General features: G+C 40.5%; 1 protein-coding gene and 1 long non-coding RNA gene across 3 annotated transcripts in view; one reads left to right on the plus strand and one right to left on the minus strand.

Annotated features, from left to right (window-relative positions):
- ITGA8 (integrin subunit alpha 8) overlaps positions 1 to 18,232 on the plus strand; it is a 179,922-nt gene that overhangs the window by 156,996 nt on the left and 4,694 nt on the right. For both annotated transcript variants that reach the window (XM_077758434.1, XM_077758435.1), the window contains 2 exons: positions 3,816 to 3,929; positions 11,151 to 11,252. In XM_077758434.1, coding sequence (XP_077614560.1) covers positions 3,816 to 3,929; positions 11,151 to 11,252 — 216 coding nt within the window. The remainder of the gene's footprint in view (positions 1 to 3,815; positions 3,930 to 11,150; positions 11,253 to 18,232) is intronic.
- Positions 1 to 18,232, minus strand: part of LOC144226957 (uncharacterized) — a 142,591-nt gene that overhangs the window by 28,546 nt on the left and 95,813 nt on the right. The gene's annotated exons all lie outside the window — the stretch shown is intronic.

The raw sequence follows: 18,232 nt of genomic DNA on the forward strand, positions 1-18,232 counted from the left end.
TCTTTCTCTCTCAAAATAAATAAAAACATTTTTTAAAAGGCTAAAACAATTTTAACGTATGTCTTGAACACGTTCTAACATTCATAAAAAGTTTCAAATGTGGAAATGGACAGAAAAATATAATGAGCAAGTCTGACTTATTCAGTTAAACTTAAATCAAGGGAGGAATGTTTATGATAATAGAAGTACCTGAAGCCACCTGGCAAAAAGCCATTGGCAGATTATGATTCAAGTCCCTATAAATTTTTTAACTCTTACATAGAGAAAACACAAGTTGGGGAGGTGCAGGGAGAAAGGGGTACAGAGGATCCGAAGCAGACTCTACACTGACAGCAGAGAGCCCAATGTGGGGCTCAAACTCAGGAACCATGAGGTCATGACCTGAGCTGAAGTCAGATACTTAACCGACTGAGCCACCCAGGTGCCCCTAAGTCCCTATAAATTTTAACGGCACGGTCATGTTTTTCAAAACCTAAGAGTAGGGAAATTGACAATGCTATTCAGCTTAGGACAAAATAACACAATTTTGCATATTATTAAGAAAGCTTCCAGGAGGAAGAAAAGACCAGAAAACAATGATTTAAGTCCTGGGGATGTGACGTACAGAAAGGTGACCACAACTAAGAATAATGTATCACATATGTGACAGTTGCTAAGAGAGATCTTAAAGGTTATCATTAAAAAAATTGTAACTATCTGTGATGACGGCGAGCATTTCACTATTGTGGCAGTCATTTCACAAGATATACAAATATCAAATCATTCTGTTGTACACCTCAAACTAATACAATGTTTTGTATAAATAAATAATTTATAAATTAAATTAAATTTATAAATAAAAATAATTTATAATTTAATAATATATTTAAAATTTATAATTTAATTTCTTAAAAAGAAAAACAATGACTGGCATCTATAGAATTCTAATTCGCAGTACCAATGCGAACACCCTCCAGAGAATCAATGTCCAGACCTACGGGAACCAACAATTTAGAAAAATCAATTTCCATTTTAGTGTATGTCTCATGAGTTCACGGAGGCAGCAGAGATCAGTAACTAAAATTCCTTTGAAAATTATATGCACTTCTGTTGCAGGGTTAGGTTTGGCCCCCTCCTGTTCTTTCTCATCAGAGATTTTTAAGGCAAGATGATTTTGAAGTTCTGAGTATCATAGAAACTTATTACTTGCAGATGACAGCGAGGCAGTTCTTGACTTCCATGTCTGACCTTGTGAACTCATGCTTTATTCTCTTTGTCTCTTATTGGTTTGAAAATGCAAATACTCTGCCTCCCCCATGTCCTCAAGTCAAAACAGTCCTGGATAGAAAGTGATTATACAAAGTTTATTCTAAAATCAAAAGTTAAATAAGACCTCCTACAGTTTTTGTTTAGTTAAAAACAACTTGCTGAATCCCATTTCTGATTAGGAATTTGAAAGTGCAAAATGCCAACATCCTGTGTTGCGATCATAATTTCCACTTTGCATAGGAAAAATCTGTATCCGTTAGCGCTGAAATATAATTTCTCCTCTGCCTAAGAATGTCCTTGCCGTCCTCATCCTGGGCCCCTGCCACTCTGGTAGGGACCACCCCATCTCCTCCCCTCCAGGCTTTCTTCTCGTCCTTTCCCTGCTCTGCTTACAGAAACCTTACCTTTCAAACCCTCTTCTGCACAGGATTCTATTAAGCACTTCCTGCAAGAGTCCCATCCCTTGGCCTCCCCCAGAAACCTTCTCCCCTGGTTCTCTTCCAGCCTGTCGGCCTGCGCCTTCTTAGAATTGTTCTTGGGCTTCTTCTCCACCCATCCTCAGACACCTCTGTGCCTCTGGGTTCCATCCTCGGGCCCCACCCCTCCCCCACCAACTTCGCTCTTTCAGGGAAATGGTTTGCAAGATCGTAACCCCAGCCATTCCTATGTGCCTCCTGCCATCTTAGCCATCCCTGCTGTGCTCTGGACCCAAAGGGTGCAGCATGTATGTTCATCTGGATATCTGATAGCAGTCCCAGTCCCAACATGCCCAAGACCCTGTCTCCATGACCCCCAGAATGTGCTTCTCTAGAATTCCCAATCTCAGTAATGCCATGCCCATCCACTCAGTTCCCCAAGCCAAAGGGGCTCCCCCCAATCCTCTTTTTCAGCAGGACCTCCAATTTGCCCATTGGAGACAGAACTATCCCATTCTGCTTCCTGACCTGCCCTAAACTCTGTCTTCCTCTCTCCATCCCCATGGCCTCAGTTCAGAGCCTCCTCGCCTCCCACTTGGACTCTTGCAACAAGCCCTCGTCACCCCCTTGCTTCCCACTCTCCCTCCATTCTTGCCTCATGTACCACCTGCCCCTAAAACACAAACCCAATCATAACTCTCATTTGAATGGGACTTTCTGAACAGAATAAATTCCTTGGCTCATAGGAAAATTCTTTACCACCTAGACTTTCTCTAATTCCTATCCCATTTCTACCTGTCCGCCCTGCCCCCAAATACCCTTCTCTCCTCCTTTCTGAATGTGCACTATCTTGTCCCCGTCTGCCTAGCTTTCTCACCCTTCAAGGTTCATTCTGAACACCACCTTCTCCAGAATCCTCCAACAGAGCTAGCTCACCAGCATCAACAGCTCCAGGGAGCTTATGAGAATCACCTCCTTCTCACTCCCGTCTTTTGCCTCCAAAGGGTGGGACTGGAGATACACAGCTTGTCAGTCACGGAGCATAGGGTAAACATGAGGGTCCTCACAGGTGACAAGGGCTGCAAAGCTTCCAGGACTCGCACTCCTACTAGAGGCACAAAACCCCAAACACCTCAGCACCTAGCCCAAATGGAACAAAAATCCCAGCCACCTCAGTTTGGAAACAGCATGTAGAAATCTGGCCTTGCTAGAATCTATCAGATACACATTACTGACTGCGTTGTTCTTAGAGAATTCTGAGGTTCTTAAAGATTTTTAAGGCAACACGTTCCTTGGATTACTCTATGGTTTGTCAGTTTCATGAAAGTGAAATGCCTCCATTAAATCCTGCACACAATATCCAATAAATGGATGTTTACTGAGCATCTATAGGCCAGTGTCCAGTGTTTGAGACATGAGAAATAAGTGTAGCCTATGCATTAAATTCAAATCAGTGAGGGAGTACAATTCAAGAAGTATCATCCTATACATGGGTACACAGAAAATGGAGGGGAGTTGTCCATTTATTTCCATACTAGGTCCAATCAGAAAATATGATTTGACAGGTAGAATGTCATCAATTCAATGAATACTTCCCAGGAAGATGTATCTCATATAGGAAAAGTTACCCATTATAAATTGGCAAACCTAGAAACTAGTTAAAAACAGCTTAATGGATGGAGCTTGCAAGATTCTGCTTTGTAAGCAGGAAGTAATTTAGGGAGAAGAATGTTATAGGGAAATGTGTCCGTGGGCTGATATCACTGGGTCTTTGTGATAATCTAGACACAGGGAGCTTCGTCTGAGCCATTCCAGGACTTGCTTAGTTTAGGGTAAGGTGTTGTAAATGTCTGTAAGAAATGTCTTCCCAACTTCTGAGAAAATGAAACGAAATAGTCCAATCACTGCTGCAGGAAGATTGGTTTAAGTCCTTAAGGGGGAAAAGAGCTTAAATTTTATTACCAGTAAAACTGATGCATCATTACCACCAAACTGTGTTTTATCTTGGTTGTTTCAGTGTAGCTGTTTGTTATTTAAATGAATAATTTATGGATTAGGTGGTGACTTCTGAGAAAATGCAATGTAGATAAACTGACTTCAATGCGGATTTTCTACCACAGTTTAAAGACACTGCTGTTGTGTTTTTTGCAGAACTGTACAAATATCGAGTGCTTACAGATCTCCTGCACGGTGGGGCGACTAGAAGGAGGAGAAAGTGCCGTCCTAAAAGTCAGATCCCGGTTATGGGCCAAGACCTTCCTCCAGGTAACAACACTAACTCATATGCACACACTCCACAGGGAACCTCTTCTCAAAAGGTCAGCAGGAAGCTTTTCTAGAAAGGATTTTTAAATGTCATTTTAAAATTCAAAAAAATTGGGGCACCTGGGTGGCTTAGTCAGTTGAGCATCCTACTTCGGCTCATGTTATGATCTTACGGTTCATGCATTCGAGCCCCGAGTCAGGCTCTGTGCTGATAGCTCAGGGCCTGGAGCCTGCTTCGGATTCTGTGTCTCCTTCTCTCTCTGCCCCTTTCTTGCTCATGCTCTGTCTCACTGTCTCTCAAAAATAAACGTAAAAACAATTTTTTTAATAAAAATTTTTTAAAAATTGAATTTTTCATTTAAAATTTTTAATTTAATTTTGTTTAATTTTTAACTTAAAATTTTTATGAATATTTTTAAATGTGTCCATTTTAAAACATTTTTTTAAGTGTCTATGGAAGAGGTGAGCTGATATCAGCTGGTCATCTTTCCCCTCAGGTGAAGACATTATTTTTTCCAGCTTTATTGAGATATTGTTGACATATAATGTATGTAAGTTTCAGGTGTACAAGATGATGACTTATATGCATATATGTTTTGGAATGATTATGACACTGAAGTTAGTTAATACCTCCATCCCCTCATATAATTACCTTAGCATGTTTGTGTTTGTAGAGGGTTGGTGGTTAACTTTTAAGATCTACTCCTCTCTTAACAGCTCTCAAGAACACAATACGGTATTGTTAATTATACATCAGGTCTTCAGTACTTATTCACCTTATAGCTGGAAGTGTGTACCCATTTGACCAGCACGTCCCCAGTTCCCCCGCAACCAGCCCCTGGCAACCGCCCATCTGACCTACTCTATTTCTGAGTTCTGCGTTTTTAGATTTCACATATAAGTGATTTCATACAGTATTTGTCTTTCTCTGTCTAACTTATTTCACTTGGTATAATGTCCTCCAAGTCCAGCCACATTGTCACAAAAGGCAGGACTTCCTTTTTATAGCTCAGTAATATTCCTTCACCAGCTTTGAGGTGAAGATCATTTGAACATCCTGAGTCCCTAAGACCTTTAGACAGTAACTTAGATTCAGATAAGTCTCTTTAGCTCACCACTTTATACCCAGTGCCCAGCACATAATAGTTCTCCAGTAAATATTAGCCAATGGGATGATGGTGAGTATAAGAGCCTAGTGCAAGCCATATGCACAGAAGGGTCAAAAGAGAACTGAGTTAAGAAGGGAGAAGGAAGACTGCCCTAGAAAGTTTCAGTTGTTTAGTATTCCTACAGCCTGGTTCCTGCCACGAGGCATCTTGGTGAAGATCCACAAATATGTGATGAGTAGATTCGTCTTCTGTTCACTGGCACCCCACACTGCCACAGATACTGCCACTGGTTGTGTGCATCTTAAAGGTTTTAAATCTCTTTTCTACTAAGCAGATTAATTTTTCCATTTGGAAAGAGCTATTTATTTAAATGAGACTACTTTGCTGTGACCTTGTTGTTTGGAAGGGATTTAGAGAGGGGAAAAATAAGCTAAAATAAAAACCCCACCAACTCTATGCATTCTTGCTCATATTTTAACTACTAAAAAATTCATTTGGTTCATCATGCCCTAGAAAATCAAATGGTAAAATCCTTTTGAGTCTAGCTACAAAATACAGAATTTCATCCTCTGGATTTTCATGTTTTCTGTGATTGAAAATACTTCTGTAGTCTCACAAATATTATTTAATGTTGTTTCTAAGATAGAAAGGTAAAGGTATTTTTTAAAAGATTGTGAAGCTTTTGTTTTTTAAAGTATGGCAGGATTTTTAAAAAATTTTTTAATGTTTGTTTATTTTTGAGAGAGAGAGAGAAGCAGAACAAGAGTGGGGGAGGAGCAGAGAGAGGGGGAGACACAGAATCCAAAGCAGGTTCCAGTCTCCGAGCTATCAGCACAGACCCCGATTTGGGGCTCAAACTCCTAAATGGTGAGATCATGACTTAAGCCTCAGTTGGACACTTAACCAACTGAGCCACCCAGGCGCCCCCCTAAGACAGGATTTCTTAACCTCAGCCTTAATATTTTGGATAATTCATTGTTGTGGGGGGCCCTGTCCTGTGCATTATAGGATGCTTAGCAGCATCCCTGGCCCCTCCCCACTAGGTGCCAGTAACAACCCACACCCCAGTTGTGGCCACCAACAATGTCTCCAGACATTGCCAATATCCCCTGCGGGCAAAATCATCCCAGTTTTGAGTGCCTAAATGAAAGAGAAGTGTAATACCCAATTCATTTGATTTTTATTTTTTAACTAAACCAGTATTTATCTATTCACTCAACAAATATCCACGGAGTACCAACTATGCACCAGGCACTGCTTCGAGTACTGCGTACTTTCCATCAATTTGTCATGGTCCCTCTACTTTTGGGCTGTTATATTTCTGATCTCAGAGTTGAGTTGAGAGGAGGAGTCTTACTGAATTCCCAAGCCCACACACTTTCAACGATGACCATCCATCTCTTCTATTATTTTGGGCATCACATCCCATTGAAATAAGGGAGAATAACTTTTTGTCAAAGCAGGACTACAATCATCACAACACCACAGTCAAGGAAGATGTGATCATTTTCGATGCCATGTGTCAGTTCTGTGATGTTAACCTATTCCAGCAGGAGGACCTTAAGGTGAAAGTTGCATCTTGGGGTGCCCTGGTGGCTCAGTCAGTTAAGTGTCCAACTTCGGCTCAGGTCACAATCTCATGGTTCGTGGGTTCCAGCCCCACGTCGGGCTCTGTGCTGACAGCTCAGAACCTGGAGCCTGCTTAGGATTCTGTGTCTCCCTCTCTCTCTCTGACCCTCAACTGCTCATGCTCTGTCTGTCTTTCTCTGTCTCTCTCTCCCTCAAAAATAAACAAACATTTAAAAAAAAAAAAGAAAATTGTATCTTCATTTTCCCGTTAAAGATGACCCAGTGAGTCTGGAAAAAATCAATAGCAATTCAGGGACTTTCCAAACTATAAATATTTAGCATAAGCAGAGCCAAACCAGAACAATGTGCAGGGACATTCTAAAGTCCTGCCAGAGCAAAGCACCACCTTCCAGACACCAGAGAGAGTGGCTCAGGTCACCGGCATTTACCCCCAGCCATAGCCCAAATTTCGGCACACCCACAGTTTCTGCTTATTCCTGTCTTGGAATCTGACTGCCAAAGAGGAGTGCTTTATTGCAATCTCTCTCTCTCCTTTCCTCACTTCCTCCCTCCCTCCCCCTCTCCAACAATATACTATACACTGGAGGTCATGCGATCCCAGAGGTAAACATTTTCTGCCTTCCTAATGCAAACTAGAAAGTTTATAATTCTTGTACGACATGATTTGCTGCATTGTGTTTGTTTCCATCCGCTTGGTGAACATGCAAACGCGTCAGAAAAAGATTTTATTTAGGTTAATCCTAAACGACACCCTGTCCTATGACTGTTGCTGAAAACAATCCTTCATAGTGTAAGATTTTACCAGTAATTGCTTAGGTTTTATCATCTCACAGGCTTTTTTCTGGCAAATGTTGAGAACTTACACATGGGCTATGTGGTCAAAAACAATTTTTGAGATGGAATTAAGCAGTGGGAAGGCAGGAAGGGAAGAACTCATGATGTTACTAACCACACTCTACTGAACCAATGCAAAAGCATCACTGTCCATTTGTTACCAACTAGGGGACTTTTATTAGCACCAAGACCATAAGCAAATCATTGTGCAAAAGTGCATAATAGAGGCAGCTAGTGAGCTGAAAACCAGGGCATATATGATGCAGCCATAACAGAGGAATAGGGCATTTTTTTTTTTTTTGAGGATTAATAGCTAACTGGGGAACGCTGAAGGTCTGAGATATTGTCAAGGGATATAAACTCCAGCTGCTTTTTCAATCCTAAATTGCCTGCAATATGACAGTGATTGCAATTACATGAATAGACTGCTATATGGAAGAAGAGATTTATTTTATCTTATTTTTTGAGAGAGAGTGAGTGGGGAAGAGGTGGGGAAGAGGGAAGAAGGGGAGGAGAGAGAGAGAGAGAGAGAGAGAGAGAGAGAGAGAGGAGAGAATATTAAGAAGGCTCCACACCCAGTGCAGAGCCCAATGTGGGGCTGATCCCATGATTGTGAGATCATGACCTGAGCCAAAATCAAGAGACAGATGCCTAACTGACTGAGCCACCCAGATGCCCCATGATTTCTCTCATTAATAAGAATAATGTACTTGTTATGTAAAGATTTCGGGTGAAAGCATTCAACTTTAAACATTGAATGAGTCTGCTCCTAACTATTGTTCATGAATTAAATACTTATCTGTGCTGTGCCTTTGACCTACATCCACAAGACTAGCATATCTTTGGTGCTGCCCTAGCTGATCATAACCTAATAGCTTACATTTCTCATTCCTTAGTGGTCTAGAGCATCTTACCAGCATCTTTTCCTACTGGTAAGAATGGAAGAAACCTTGGTTTTGGAGAATAATTTAAAATAAAGAGTAGATCAGGGGTGCATGGGTGGCTCAGTCAGTTGAATGTCTGACTCTTGATTTCATTTCAGGTCATGACCCCAGGGTCGTGGAATCTAGCTCCACATTGGGCTCCATGCTGAGTGTGGAGCCTGCTTAAGGTTCTCTCTCTCTCTCTCTCTCTCTCCCTCTCTCTTTCTCCCTTTGTCTCTGCTCCTCTTCCCTGCTCTCTCAAATTAAAAAATAAAATTTTTGATTTTATCAAAAATAATTTGATCTCTCTCAAATTAAAAAATAAAAACATTAAAAAATCAAGTACACAGAAAACTTACGAGCAAGGTTTTCCACGTTTAAAAAAAAAATGCTTCTCACATAAACAAACAAAAAAATCCAGCTTTTCGTTAAAATGGACAAGCCAGGAGACAGGAGAACATGAGAAGAATAACCACCAAAAAAAATTTTTTTCCAAATGAATAAAGTTACTTATCCTGGAATTTTAGGGTAGAAAAAAAGAAAAAGTCAAAGAGTGACTTGAAATATTTAAAGGTTTTGCATGCTCTAGCCTATGCTTATCATCTAGAGGAAACAGTTTATTGAAGGGAGGGAAAAAAATTCAGCCACAGGGGGGAGAAAAAGAACTTTGAAAAAAAAAGTAAACAAAATTATTACAATCCAACCTGATAGGTTGGTGTCAAGAAACCTAACATTGGATTATAGGTGTGGAAGTGCTCATGAATTTTTTTTTTTAATTTTTAAAAATGTTTTATTTATTTGTGAGAGAGACAGTGTGAGCAGGGGAGGGTCAGAGAGAGAGGAGAATCTGAAACAGGCTCCAGGCTCCCGCGGGGCTCGAACCCACAAACCATGAGATCATGACCTGAGCCGAAGTCAGACGCTTAACTGACTGAGCCACGCAGGCACCCCTCATGAATGTTTGTTTAATAAACTGCTCTGATGATGAGGGGAAGCTCTAATATGTAGCACTTGCTGATTCCCATGGTGTAAATATCCCCACCATGGCCGATTTCAAGCTGCCAACACATTGTCACCAAATATGGAATTGGGAAGTGAGGCACTAGTACACCATCATATAGTATTTTCCACTCCCAGATACGATAGACCAAGATACTATCCAGAGCAAAGATAATAGTAAAATATGATATAATTAAGAAATACTGAACTTTGAGTGTGTACTACCTTTTTAAAAATATGATTTTCTTTTTTTTTTTTAACAAATAGTTTATTGTCAAATTAGTTTCCACATAACACTCAGTGCTCATCCCCACAAGTGTCCTCCTCCATGCCCATCCCCCCTCCCCCCCACATCCATCAGTCCTCAGTTTTTGTCAGCATTCAAGAGTCTCTCATGGTTTGCCTCTCTCCCTTTCCCCCACCATTTCCGCCCTTCTTCTCCCCCTTGTTCCTCCGTCAAGTTCCTCCTAATCCTCCTATACGCGCAAACATATGATATTTGTCCTTCTCTGCCTGACTTATTTCGCTCAGCATAACACCCTCAAGGTCCATCCATGTTGCTACACATGGCCAGATTTCATTGTTTCTCATTGCCATGTAGTATTCCATGGTATAGATAAACCACATCTTCTTGATCCATTCATCTGTTGATGGACACTTAGGCTCTTTCCATGTTTTAGCTATTGTGGAGAGTGCTGCTATGAACATTGGGGTACATGTGCTCCTATGCCTCAGCATTTCTGTATCCCTTGGGTAAATTCCTAGCAGTGCTAAAAATATGATTTTCTGAAGGTTATGTATATTTAAATCTTAATAATGGTTCTGTTTAACAACTGATACTCAAAATTGCTGAAGTTTTAACAGTCTGCTCTCAAGAGCCCTTATGAGCCAGTAACAGCCCAAGACTGGATAGCAGTAATCACTATGTCAAGTTAAATGGAGGCGAACCACAGAAGCTTACATTCTTAACACGGCTTGACTTGACTTGCTCCTAAATATTTCCCTTTGACTTTAATCAACAGTTAATATGAGAGCCAATTAAGCAAACAAAAACTCATGCTGAAGAATTCTCTCTCAAGACTATGGCTCTAAGTCTTTGGTTCTTAACCAAAGGGATTTTGTTCCCCAGGGGACACTGGCAATAATGAGAAGCATTTTTGGTGGTCACACCTGCAGTAGAGGTACTACTGGCATCTAGTGGGTAGAGACCAGAGACGCTGCTACATAGCCTGCAATGTTCAGGATGGTCCCACATTCAACCCAAAATTCTAACAGTACTGGGAATGAGAGACCCTTCTCTGGGTCTTCTGATAAGATGAAATATAATAAATTTCTTTATAATTTAATACCAGTCTCTCTCCTAAAATACTTCCTCTATCAGATAATAAGAGTTTTGTAACTCACTATATCTCCCCTTTGTTCTTCACGAGTAACAACTCTATTAATCCTTGTGCTAACTCCTTTTAGGGACTCTGATTTTCTGTTTTTATTCTAACCTCATTGTACCAAGTCTTTTGTCAATACGATCAATTCTTTTCAGAACTAAGAAGAAGATGGCTTGTTGGGTGGACAGGTGGATGGATGGATGTCTGGATGGATAGATGGATCATTGGATGAGGAAAAAATTTTAAGCAGAAAAAGAAGAAAGAAGGAAGGTGGAAATTTTGCTTTGGAAATAATGGGAGACACTGAAAACAGTTGGTTGTCATTGTTAACTTTGAAAAGAGTTACATGGAATGTATTTAAATCTGTGTTTTTAATTCCAGAGAAAAAACGATCCCTATTCCCTTGCATCCCTGGTGTCCTTCAAAGTTAAGAAGATGCCCTATCAAGATCGGCCAGCAAAACTCCCCGAGGGAAACATGGCAGTGAGTATCTGAAAACCATGGAGGCACAATGATTTCATTGAAATGACCATTTTTAAAATCACCACTCAGCTTGTGCCTCATTGAAGTGCTTATGGCCTTAACTTGAGGAAAGTGTCCTTCATATCACCATTTCCTTATTTTGGTCTGGAAATTTCTTAGTGTTGCTTCATCAGAGCCACCCACTCAATGATGTCTGTGAAGCCCTCGCATTACACATGGAACAAGGTGCTCAAGTCAGCAATAGCACCCCTCCCCAGAATGCCTTACCCTCTCCCGCCAGGTCGAGGAAGCCCAAGTTGGAAATATCAGAGTATCTGAGTAAACTCTGGTGGCATTTGAAAGTAAGCACTGCCACATCTTTATTTAGCTCATCTTTCTTTCCCTCGCAAGATGTCTGCCGCTGTTTGGATTTATGTTCAACCCAGAAGACAGAGGCTTTGGGTTTTTAATATAGGATGTTCTTCCTAAGAGGTTCAAAGGCTTGTTGCTCTAAGGGAGATAAATCTGGGTCCCTTTGTTTTCTCTGAGCATGTGTTTCATAACGGAAACATATGTTGCAGTCAGTCCCGTCAACAGTATTGCATCTTTCTGCACTGGCCACAGGTGACAGCCTGCTGTTCTCAACCCATCTCAAAAGATCCACAAAATCATCAGATACATGTACTTCCCCCATCCCCACCACGCCTGTCACTGCATTTTTTTTAAAAGCCTTGTTATCTGGGGTGAATGATTTACCACATCATTGATGGAAAGGTTATCAGCGATGAAAGCATTTCGGAATGAAGGTGCTCTGAGGTCTCGCGGACCTGCTCCGTCCTCCCGGGAGATTTTTCTGTGGCTTGCTATGAGAGGACTGGGCTTTGGGCTGACTGATGTTTTTGTTCTAGCGAGTTCTTCTCAAAGGTCCTTCTTATGCGGAAAAGAAAGCAGCAGAATAGAATTGTTTTAAGGCACTAACTCAGTCGGAATAGGTATTTGGGAATCATAAATATGAGCCCCAATCCATACTCTGCCGTGGGGAAACCATCTCGGATATTTGTTTTTTAATGAGACTAGAGACTGTTGGCTTGTACTCCTAGGCCTTGTGTGGGATGATTAGTTTGTTTGTAGTCCCTTGGCAACAAGGTCATGATTCAGCCATTTCTTGAGCCTGCTGTGAGCTTCGCTGAAGAAAAGAGCAATCCCCATTTGCAGCACGTCTGTGTTTGTAACAAATGAACTCATGAAGCCTGACACTTGCCATGTTCAGAGGTGAGGGAAAAGTTGCATGAGGCAAAGGGGCAGACCGAACACTCAGTCATTACAGTGCAGCAGAGAAAACCGGATTCAGTTATTTAAACACTTTTCTGTGCTTAATAATGATCTTTGGCATTTGTATGCGGTGCCACTAAAGCCAAATTCCATAATTTACGTCCAGAAAGAGAATATTTATTGCCCAGTAACTCCAATAGTAGTTATTATAAACTAGTTAATGAAACTTTTTACTTAAAACCTCATACAGGGGCACCTGGGTGGCTCAGTTGGTTAAGCATCTGACTTTGGCTCAGGTTGTGATCTTGCAGTTCAAGTTCAAGCCCCACATGGGGCTGTGTGCTGAGAGCTCAGAGCCTGCAGCCTGCTTTGGATTCTGTGTCTCCCTCTCTCTTTGTACCCCGCTCACACTCTGTCTTTCACTCTGTCTCTCTCTCTCAAAAATAAACATTTAAGAAAAATTTTTTAAGAAAAAAAAAACCTCATATAGAAACTATGAATCCATTTTATTTGTTAACATAGCTTCAGAACCTTAAAATAGAGTTCCTATAGTCAACAACTGTTTCGAGTTCAAACTGCCTACCTCATCGGGGGCTATTGAAATGTTGTTAAAATGTGTGTTCAGCTCATCCACTTTGTTATTATTTTGTTCTAAATGGCACTGTAAGTAGGGTATCTTGGTACCTTTAAAACATTCTTGTGACCCCTATGAAGTATGTTTACACAAGATTTTGTGATACATAAATACAGATGTCAACATTAATTACAGTTGCAAATACAAGGGAGCTTTTTCCTTCTACCTTGGTATTTTGTCAAAATACACAAAAACATATCATAAATGTCAATGATAAAATCTAGGCATGTTAAAAAGTTATATATGGTCTTTCAACCATAATAAAGAACAAGATTTATGACATGATGAAGGTAAGATTAAATGTTCTCTACTTGGCATCACTTTAAGAAAGTCTAAATTCCACTTATAAGTGGATCTTACTTCCTAAAATTGCAGATAATTATAAGTGAATTGTTAAAATTTTATACTTTAACTTGCTACAGGTTCTTGATATATAAATATGAAGTGAAACAGTTTGTTGGTTGGTTCTCACACACTTGAGTTTTTCACCCTAAATTTTAAGTACTTCAATTAGTCAACATTACCCTTCCTTCATAGAGTAAGTGAAATATATAATCACTTGCTCATATTTTTAAAGGAAATGTTTAGTCCTCAGCACACCCTACCTTCTGCCTTGGGACCACCTTCTAGATGAATGAATCTTACAAGGAGGGGCTTAGGTAATTGGGCAAATCACACCCTTGTGTGAGACTATACAGAATGTTCTAGAGCTGTGCAGTCCAGTATGATAGTCATCAGCCACAGGTAGAAAGTGAGTACCTGAGACATGGCCACTGTGACTAGAAGTTTTACTTCATTATAACTCACATGAATGTAAATCTAAAAAACTGTAGCACTCTAAGATTTTTTCCCATTAAATGCAGCTATATTTTTTTGGTGAGACTACATTTCACTTTCCATTGAAAATCTAGTTTGTTATTATAAAATACACACTGGATTTTGAAGACTTCATTTAAAAAAAGAATTTAAAATGTCTTGTGGACAGGTACCTGGGAGGCTCAGTTAGTTAAGTGTCCTACTTCAGCTCAGGTCATGATCTCATAATTTGCCAGTTTGAGCCCTGCGTTGGGCTCTGTGCTGACAGCTCAGAGTCTGGAGCCTGCTACAGATTCTGTGGCTCACTCTCTCTCTGTCCCTCCCCTCCTTGCACTCTGCTCTCTCTCTCTCTCTCTGTCTCTCAAAAGTGAATAATGTTTAAAAAAATAAAAAATAAAAATAATAAATAAAATGTGGAAATTGTTATATCAACTGCATGTTGAAATGATAACAGTTTGGATATATAGGGTAAATACATTACTAAAATTAATGTCTCCTCTTTCTTTTTCCTCTTTTTAAAAAATTCCTAAATTACACATGTGGCTTGCATTGTATTTCTATTAGACAGCATTGATCTAGAGTTACAGAAGGTTCCAGTTTGGAGCTGATGATAAAAGCTACAGAACTCCAAAGAATATGGGATGTTAAGTAAATCTTACTTGAAATAAATGAAATTTTATTACAATAAAATTAGTGTTTAGTCATGACAAATCTGGCAATTAAGACCTATTTTTCTTACTATTTATTATCCAATGGATAATTTAAGCTTCTTGTGGGCTTATCAAAATGAGCTGCAAGACAAACGTACACACTGAGTAACAAAATGTTAGTATTTTCCAACATTTTCTTTCTTGCCAAGCTTTCCCAAACTATTCTGAAATTTCCATATCACTAACTACAAATTTAAGTAAGCTTTGGTCCTATAAAAGTAATCAATTAAGTCTTTCCGTAGTAAGTTTGCCTGTGCAGTTCAAGTTTCTAATTTATACAGAGCACTGAATTTCTGGAAAGGCTGGGCTTTACCTATTTCCACCCATGGATGAAATGCCCCCATTGCCATTTGTAGGTATGACTATGTCACATGCCTCCCTGATCAGTTTGTTTTCAGAAAGACTTCCCTTTCCAAGACACGTGTGGCTCTTTCAATGACGTGTTACACTTGACTCTTCATCCACCCCTTTCAGCAATAACCAATTAGTTCGCCTGTACTGGGGATCTGGAGAAATGCTGTGGGGCAGTGTTGTTGATTTTCTGTATTTCCACTGTCTTTGGTGCAGTCACTTCTTGACTATGCAGCAAAAAGCCTAGATAAGTTTAGGAAAACACCAGGGGCCAAGGAAGGTCTTTGCAGCTGCTCCCATTTTAGATTGAGGAGATTGGGCAGCCTTCATGCCACACGGATGTCCTAAAGGCAGCAGGCAAGCAAACCAGAATGCAGGCAGAGGAGGAAGGTTTTCAAGTTTGCTTTCTTTTAGAACTCTTTGTCCTTTCCTCCTGGTTAATTACATATGATGACTTACAGGAAATGTACATGACATGTGTAATCTCAACATTTAAAATACTCAGAGAAAAGGAATGGATTCGTATTTTTTTAATGAGCATAATGTTACTGGGAGCAGACTGATGTCAGTTTTGGTGATGAGAATTTCAGGATTTCGGAACTGAAAAGGACAGTAATGATCATCTCGTCTCAGACATTTTTAAGACACTGCTGTCAGCATCTCTGGAAGTGAATGCCAATGAAAGCCAACAGATTATGTAACTGTATCTATAAAGCTGTTCTCTGTTTCAAGAAACCCTAATAAGCATATCCTGTTCAATTTAATATTTTATTGCTATTTTTCTATCATTGCTGAAAAAAAAAAAGCCTTCATCTAACATTACTCTTTATACGTGATCTCCCTACCTGTTTCTACAGAATGGGCAGTTTTTAAAATAATAACATCAAAACCTACAGTAGCCAAGTGGTAAAGAAACCCAGCAAAGTTGTTAGTAGCTCTTCTCCCAATCCACTGCTTTTTATTACACTAACAATATGAACACAACAGTCTATGGCATTTCTTTCAACTCTTTTAGCTGTGTGACTGTAAATTTACCTGTTAGTAAATTTTGGCAATCTCTAACACAGGTGCCAAATGTAGCCTGAAATGATGTTGTTTCCTCAGTGAAATTACAGCTCAGGGGGAAGAAACATTTATAAGAAACCCCAGAACTGGCCATGACTCCAGATGTTCTCTCTCATGGGCCACCCTAACTGGCCAGCGAGTATATGATCAATCCCATTCCTTGTAGTTACAAAATTCTGAAATTCTCATTACCAAAGTTGTTTGAGTCTGCTTCTAGTAATATTAGGGTCATTTGGAAAGACTACCTCGTGTCCTTTCTCCAAACACTTTAAGATGAGGATTGAGCACTGATTTCATAGGTGTTAGATGTAATTCACCAAGGGAAAAGAATATAAAGGGAGGTGATGAAGAAGTCATCAGTCCCCATCTTGTACTTGTAGCCATATACATGCAAAGGATTGTTTTAGAATAAGTCACTTAGGCTGCTGAATCCAGGTGGCATTGTGACTGCTTTGAGTCCTTCACTGCATCATTTCTTCGTGTGCTGTGTGTCCCATCCTTAGACTGTGACAAGCAGGGTGAGGGTAATCCCATCGTGGTCGTGGAATGTTGCACCTCCTGATGACGTGTTGGATGAATAGGGCCTGTGCTGGCAATGGTTGTTAAGAGGCGAAGGAGGAAGGTGTAATGGTGAGTAGGTTATGGCCAGCCTTTTTCTCACTGAGAGCAGGGAGGGAGTCCCTGGCACCCTTGTGCCCATGGAATGATTAGCAGTCTCACTAGTGTTGATGCCTTTGTTTGGTCTGGATGTCAATGATATTTGGGGCTGGAGACTTGAGCGAATTAAGTCATCAGTATGTCCACTGCATAAGGGAAATGGACCAAGACGAAGGGGCAATAAAAAACCTAATAAGCTGAGAAAAGCAGAGGCAGGATGCTCCAAACTAGTTAAGGCAGAGGAAAGAGGTGAGCACAGTCAGGGCCCAATGCTTGGGTGCAGGTTATGAAAACACCCATACATTTCCAGTCAGGACACATTCCAGAGCCACCAACCTCTGCTAGAAGTCCATCATCTCTTGACTGGTGGATTAGAGAATTGTGACCTAGAGGCCCCAAACATGTGCCAAGACTGGACCCCATAATCCTTCCAACACAGTTAAAGCGAGGACCATTCTGCCTGACTAAATGAAGCAGTGCTTGCTTCTCTTTAAAACCAGACAGACATGCCTTGATGAATAACATTTCAGATCCAAGAATATTTTCATTTCTCTTTTCTTTGGCAGAAAGTATTAGCACCATCGCTGGGTCTCTTCTTGGTTTTGTCTGGAGGTCTTCACCTTCTTTGCTGTCAGTATCCAGAGGCACATTTCCCCAGCACATAGGCAGCAGGGAAGCTGCTTCTGCTCGTGGTGGGGGGGGCAGGGTAGGCAGGGGAGGTTCACGCACACTGAGCATGGAGTCCTGCTGGGAAGGTCCTTTTCCTCCAAATTCTCTTGCAACAGTGAGGAATGAAATGAGTTCTAATAGCAACCGAAAACTGGATTTAGGATTGAAGGCAGCGCCAATGCATCTAAACGAGTAGCATTCACTTTGCTGACTTCCATAAAATCCAAGACGGCCAGTCAAGCTGTGGGCTATCATAAACACAGAAGCTCGGGATAAAGAGGTGGTGGCATTAATTAGTTGTGTGAATCACTTAGCCCCTCTGGAACTCAATCTTCTCATCGGTAAAATGGCGAGGGGAACAGTGGTGGTTATATTAGGTGATTTCTAATCTTTTTGCACATTCAACAGTCCAACGGATCCAATTCAACTCACCTCTCAGTGAGGTTCGCCCTGTTCGGTAGAGAAATGTGTATGGACAGACTTGGCCTTCCAAAGGGTCAACAGTAGTGATTACTGTCATAAAAGGTCCAGCCCAATTTAAAGTCATTCCTTTCCACCTTGTTGGTTCTGATTCTTGGTCCATCTCAATTCTATTCCAGAATTTCTGGGCTGTTCTAAGCCAAACACCAGCAAGTGCCCGTAATTAGACCTTCCATTCAACCTGGGGGACCTCAGAATGTGCAGTTTTTTAAGAGTTTATGTTTGCATTCTGTAGACATTCAGATCTCCTCTAGAATGATTTCAACATTATATGGATCTTTTCAGAACTACTCCCAGTATTAGAATGGTAATTACTGCTTTATTTCACCCAACAGTTTCAATTTGAG

Source organism: Crocuta crocuta, unplaced genomic scaffold (genome assembly GCF_008692635.1).
Source record: "Crocuta crocuta isolate KB4526 unplaced genomic scaffold, BGI_CrCroc_1.0 scaffold32, whole genome shotgun sequence".
Classification (NCBI taxonomy): domain Eukaryota; kingdom Metazoa; phylum Chordata; class Mammalia; order Carnivora; family Hyaenidae; genus Crocuta; species Crocuta crocuta.